General features: G+C 43.0%; 1 protein-coding gene across 3 annotated transcripts in view; it reads right to left on the bottom strand.

Annotated features, from left to right (window-relative positions):
* Positions 1-6,757, bottom strand: part of TIAM2 (TIAM Rac1 associated GEF 2) — a 111,329-nt gene that overhangs the window by 70,114 nt on the left and 34,458 nt on the right. For all 3 annotated transcript variants that reach the window (XM_077755088.1, XM_077755089.1, XM_077755090.1), the window contains exons 7-8: positions 1,901-2,062; positions 158-262 (exon numbers count right to left, since the gene is read on the bottom strand). In XM_077755088.1, the coding sequence (XP_077611214.1) occupies positions 158-262; positions 1,901-2,062 (267 nt within the window). The remainder of the gene's footprint in view (positions 1-157; positions 263-1,900; positions 2,063-6,757) is intronic.

Below are 6,757 nucleotides of genomic sequence, written 5' to 3'. Positions count from 1 at the left end.
TGTCACGGTAGCTTGGAAATTTATTTTGATGATTTGCAAACTAGATGCCAAATTCAAACAAAGCCCCCTGCCAACACACACACAAATCACACACTTTACCACCAAGAGGCCATGGCCGTGGCTCCCGCCCCCCTTCCTAGAGCTAATGCGCACTTGCCTGCTCCTGCATATACTCGTACGGTGCGGGCACACAGCACTCGATGCTCTCGTCCACTAATCTCCGAAGCTGCAGGCCGTAGTGGCTGGGTTCCAGCTGCCTCATCTGTAAGGAGAGTGACGGTTCCTCAGACTTTACAGGTTCTTTCTCAATTCTCTGTTGTTCATTAAGACTCAAAGTGGAGACTTCTGAAGGAAATACTGTATATGGTTTGTAGAGTTTAAACCCATATATGAGAGTTCGAATTTAAATGTGCAAAACAAGAAAGAAGGGACAGGTAATTATTTTTAAGAAGGTTTTCTCTAAAGAGGGCGCCTGGGTCTGACTTCAGCTCAGGTCATGATCTCAACAGTTCATGGGTTTGAGCCTCATGTCAGGCTCTGTGCTGACAGCTCAGAGCCTAGAGCCTGGAGCCTGGTTCCGATTCTGTGTCTCCCTCTCTCTCTGCTCCTCCCCTGCTCACAGTCTCTCTCTCTCTCTCTCTAACATAAACAAACATTAAAAAATATTTTTTTAGATAAAAAAGTTTTTCTCTAAATGACGCTGCTTGTTACTAAAGCCAGGAGATATACGTCTAAGAAGTGACGGTGGTATACATCTGATAGATCTCACCATCTCAGCAAATACTATCATTTTATACATGGTTTCATATAGCTTGAAGCTATTTCTCATGACTAATTTGCAAAATGTGAACAATCTCAGAATTAGGATTTCGTACCCCAAAAATTTTTCAAAAGGAAAGTGTATGTACGCATGCTCATTCATTGATTCAGGAATTATCTCAGACCTATGTAACTGGGTCTAACCGACCCACTGTGACTTCTGGCATCCTCTACCATTTAGAAAACTTATGAAGTTCATAACTAACATTGTTGGTATAAAGCAATATTGTTGGCTGTCTGAGTAAAAGCCTTACATAGCGAAGTAAAAGGAAATGAATTTTCTTAAGAATGTAAGCTACATATATATATGGTATCCTAAGGTTTCAGTCAAAGCAAAGAAATTAAAAGATAAAATTAAAGATTATCCACACCTGTTAAGTGTACCTGATAAAGTCATCAAAGTCTACATGCCTTTTCTTACCATTTCATGTATTCCATGGCATTTTCTCTGAAAACTTAAAAATAGTTCAGCTCTACTACGCCACCTGGTGGATTAAAAACATCTGCTCTGACGTGGAGTCTTATCTCAGCAGGTCCTTTAAGACTTAGCATAAATGTTCTTTTCAGAAATAAAACCCAGTTTGAGTAACGAGTGAGACATCATCTCATAACCATCTCCATGCTGCAGCTGTGAATGGTGTATTAAGTTACTCGTTTAATCTGGAGAATCTCAGTAAAACTGTTTAGGATTAAATCTACTTCCAAGTTCATGCCACTTTCTCACAGTGTCTCTAAGGAATTTAATAACAACAGTTTTCAAAATTATTCTAGATATTAAAAATTATTCCAATATACCTACATTTAATTCTAAAGGTATACATAGATTCCAGTAAAATAGGTCAGGTTCTTTATGAAGGCGAGGGGCCATAACCTAACCACTCATTCTTCCAAAAGATGGAAGAGGAGAATGCAAATTAAGTTAATAAATATGACTATTTCTAAGCACATTGATTAATGGATGTTAATCTTTTCTCTAGAGCAGAAAGGGAAGTCTTAAATACCACACGGATTTAGAAGGCATAGGAGGGCAACATTAATGATTATGTCTACGGAGACACAGTTCTGTGGCCAAACCCATTACCTTGCATGCCAAGGTCAAAATATCTTCCACTCTATGTTCTGGTTTGATTGTTACAGTAACTCCTTGATTATCCTGAAAATGAATGTAGGTCTGGGCTTCCCAGGTGCTGTCTCGGGGAACACCATCAGCTGCTGAACCGTATATATGCAGAAGTTCATCGACCTGTTTTCAGATACCACAAGGAAATACGGACAGATTTGATAAACAAGGGACGGACACTACTAAAAACACATCCCCCGGATTCACGGCGTAGTTTATAAAAAGCCCAGTGGCAGTCCTTCCAGATCTGGCTTCTCCTAACCCTCTGGGGCAGCCAAGCCCAGTGTCTCTTCATTCACTGAACCCACAAAAACTGAAGCCCAGGAAGGCTGACCGGAAGGCAATGGATTCCTCATCCAGCCTTCTAGCCACGTTCCATTTGCCACCCAGCCCACATTACAACATGACACAGTGGACACAAGTGTGCTTCACGCCCATGCTCACGGCTCCAGAAATGCCAGCTGACAAGGGCCCTGTGAAATCTGCCTTCCCGACCCCAGTGAATTGCAATACTTGTTTACGGCCACTGATGCCTGCGCACCACGTCACCTGAACTGCACTTAATCCAACCATGTTTCTCTTATCTCTTCTATTTGCTTCTTTTAAGTCAGTCTCTAATCCTAGGGACATTTTTTCTTTCTTTCAACTATTTCAGATCTACACATTCTTAAAAGTCATTTCCAAACATACCACTTTTAATAGGAAGCTTTTCCCAAATATGTTTACTCCCCTAGGCCCCATTATTATGGGAATTCGATGACCGCACGCTAACATGAACTTCCATGATTTATCAACAAAAGCAGTTAACATTTATTAAGCAACTCCGAAATGCTGCCCTCTGGTTAGCTTCTTGCACTAGCCTGGTAGTAAAGACGTGGGGATCTGAAATCAAAAAACCTGATGTTCAAGTTACACCTCTACCGTTTAATTAACAATAGGACAGGACATTCACTTGCTGAGCCTTGTCGCCCATTCTGTAAAAGGGGATATCAGTAATATAATTACCTAAGTTTATAAATACAGGTTTTGCAAGCAAAAAAAAAAAATACAGATGTGAAAATACCTTATACACTAGAAAATGTTACATATAGATTCAATACTGTCACATTATTATATCCTACTTGTCATAAATTAAAGTTATAAATGGATGATTTTACTTTGAATTCCATGCATTTAAAAAAAAAAAAAAACCCTCAGAGTAAAAATTCCTCCTATACAGGATTTAAAAAGGAGAATAGATATGTTAAAGATTTCAAAAGAACAGGCTTAGGAAAAGCAAAGGAAGAATCAATCTTTCAGTGTTGCGTTTCTGAAAATGTGGTATTCATCTTTACGGTGACGTTCCTAGGTCTGTCGCGGATCTGTCACTTTCTGTGCTTTTTCCGGGAAGATGATCATAGCCCAGAATGAGTATCCACCTCACGTGCCAAACCAAAGGAGAAAAAGAGAGGAGCAGATGCCTGGAGCCAAGGAGCAGGAAACCAGCAGGGATGCACTTTCTCCTGAAGGACCCTATCCCTTCACATCACTCCTCCTCTGGGGAGTGATTTCAACCAGGTGCATCAGCAATAAGCAAGTAGTGTCTTAGAGGTACAGACCTCACCTCTCAAACCACGCTTGCTGACAATCAGAGGAAAAGCCCAGCAGAGGTCACTGTGGACTAAGAAACCAGGCCGAGGGGAAGTCCATTACTCCTGCAAAGCAATTTAATCCTGCATTTTCAGAGCAGAACAGAAAAAATGCAACTGAAGATCGACAGGTGGGTGCGGCACTTGAGAAATACAGACTCACAACTTTCCTGCCCTCCTGTCCCCATCCTTTACTGTCCAGCACGGAGCACCTGCCTTACATGGAGCCAGATGGAATAAGTTTTCTTGTTGTTGTTTTTAAGTACGCTCCACCCACAACATGAGGCTTGAACCCACGACTCAGATCAAGAGTTGCGTGACGCTCTAATGAATGAGCCAGCCAGGAGCCCCTGGATGGAACAAGCTTTTCACATGCTGTCAGTTCATTCACTACTAACACCCCTCTATGCACTGTCCTGCCCCTCTATGTAACAGCTGAGAAAAATGAGGCTCAGAAAATTCTAGAAACTTGCCCAAGCTCACAGTGAGCTGGGACGGTGGTACTATGTGGATCTGAAACTAGAAACCTGGCTTCAGTCTGTGCTCACCACCACTGCACTAAAGAAATATCAACCTGGCAGTTACCTCCCCACAAAATGGACACATTTCTCAATTCTTTTCTGTCATTCTACCATACAAACCACCATTCTAATCAGACAACGTGGCTTACCCGACACTCCCACAAAGCAGCAGCTCTGTCCTGCCTCCAGAGCCTTCACTTCATTTCCTTTGCCTGATTTACATTCACCATAGCTTCAGCACTTAACCCCAGACACCCTTTCAAATGCTTCCCACTCCCTCGCTAACGAGGTCTCTCCTGCCCCCCAATTCTACTCAATTAAAGGAGTCTACTGTCAGGGCTCCTGGGTGGCTCAGTTGGCCAAATGCCCAACTCTTGATTTTGGTTCAGGTCATGATCTCATGGTTCAGGAGTTCAAGCCCTGCACTGGGCTCTGTGCTGACAGTGTGGAGCCTGCCTGGGATTCTCTCTCTCTGTCTCCGTTCCTCAAAATAAATAAAGTTTAAAAATAAATAAGGGTGCCCGGGTGCCTCAGTCATTTAAGCATCTGACTTCAGCTCAGGTCATAGCTCACTGTTCATGGGTTCAAGCCCTGCGCTGAGCTCTGTACTGACAGCTCAGATCCTGAAACCTGCTTAAGATTCTATACTTTCTCTCTCTCTCTCTCTTTCTCTGTCCCTCTTCTGCTTGTGCTTTGTCAGTCTCTCAAAAATAAATACATGTTAAAGGAAATAATTAAATTAATTAATTTTAAAAAATGAGTCTACTGGGGGCGCCCGGGTGGCTTAGTCGGTTAAGCGTCCGACTTTCGCTCAGGTCATGATCTCGCGGTTCGTGGGTTATTTTCTCCTGGAAATAAATAAAACGTTAAAAAAAAAAAAATGAGTCTACTGTCTTATATCCCTGGTGTAGCAGTGAGCTATGCCCAGCTAACTGGATAGTCATTTTTAGGCCTCTCTCACACCCCCAGGCGCTAAGGCAAATGACAGCAGAGGCTGTCTTTCTGGCTCTGAGTCTCCCTTGGCCCTTGACACAGTGCATTCTGCACCCACCGCATACACAGCACATGGGTACTGAACTGGATACAACTAGAAATTCACAGTCATACGTTGGCTTGAAAGGTGAAAGCTCCCTATTTATACAGTGTCAAGGTCTTAATATTCCCTAAGTTTCAAGAAGAAAAATTAATAGGAGATTACTGAAGGGGAAGAAGTCCTAGACAAGAGAAAAGGATGCAGGTAAATGCCAAAATGGGAGAAGGACAGACTGTTCGTACTCTATCAATTAAACAAGGCTTTGTGCCTATAGCTGCTTCGTGGAATCCCTTCCCAAGTCTACACCATTGACCTAAGATCGAATAAACGATATAAGGGAAGACGCCTATCAAAGCCAAGGTTGTGAAAGATGCCTAGCCTCTCAAGAGATCCTGCAATGGAAATTTACATGTAATTGTGTCCTGTGCATAGCACACAATCTCAAACATTTGCAGTGAAAGAAAGGTAAAATCTGGTTATTCCGAAGAAGTATCAAGCATGTGGAGTTGATTAATGAATAAAAATGAGAAAAAGGAAAGGCTGTGTGTTTACAGACCTCCTACGTTGTGGTGAGCTTTGCTCACTTGGAGTGAAAACTAAACTGATTCCCTCAAGGGTCGATGCTGTCCATCCATGCCGAGAATATATACACATGGCTTTACTTTCAATAAGCCAGATAAAATATTCTCCTATATTCTTTTTCCTAAGATGAACAGAGAATCCTGAAAATAAGCAAACAAACTAAGCCATCTGTAAAGCTCTGTTTCCAGACTATCTTTTGCAGAGGCGCTCCGTTCATCTTTTAACCACTCACCCAGAAGCCCATGGTTGGCTCCTCCGCCAAGGCTGTACACCCACTACCTGCTTCCTCCTCCCCCACCTCTCCCCACAATCCACCCCACTGAAAACTAGTTTCCAATTAGCCTGCTCAAGGTTTCCTGTTCCTGGAGATGAACACAGACAGCAAAAACATAACAGACAATCTGGACAAATCCCAGCCGTGTATAGGCTGGTTATCTAATGTCTCTGGACTTCCGTTTCCTCACCTTTAAAGGGGAGCTAAAACCCTCCAGCTTCATGGGGTGGTCAGGAGACTGGTGTGAGGCATGGCACTTGAAGGCACATAAACTGTAAAGGGCTGGTACAATGTAAAGGCACTTTTCTGAAATTCAGTCTGGATGGTAGAATCACATCCTAGTAGCCGTAACCACCGAAATTCAAAGACGGCCACTGTCAAGAACTGCCCGAGAACCATCCTTTGTTTCAAAACCCTGGAGAGCCACCGGTGCCCAGACCACCGTGTGGTCAGCTCTGGGCACCCAAGAGATGCGATCATCATCGCTGAACCGCAGGCGCGGTCACTACGGACCCACTAGCTAAGGTCTGCCTTCCTCGTAGGCGACTTCTACGGAAGCGTTTATTATTACCATTCCATTAACGGTCCTGAAAGCACATGTCAAATTACTTATGCTCAGTGTGCCTCAAGGAGAGAAAATTGAAACTCCGCATGTTCTCACAGCAGATGCTTTTGGATCAAATGGCTTGTAATTACTACTTGGATCACTGAAGGGAAGTGAGTAGCAAAATCACAATCTGGCTGTCACAAATGGGCCCTCTACCACAGTTGCTGATAAAA

Source organism: Crocuta crocuta, unplaced genomic scaffold (genome assembly GCF_008692635.1).
Source record: "Crocuta crocuta isolate KB4526 unplaced genomic scaffold, BGI_CrCroc_1.0 scaffold11, whole genome shotgun sequence".
NCBI lineage: Eukaryota > Metazoa > Chordata > Mammalia > Carnivora > Hyaenidae > Crocuta > Crocuta crocuta.
This window is presented reverse-complemented; position numbering and strand designations above follow the sequence as displayed.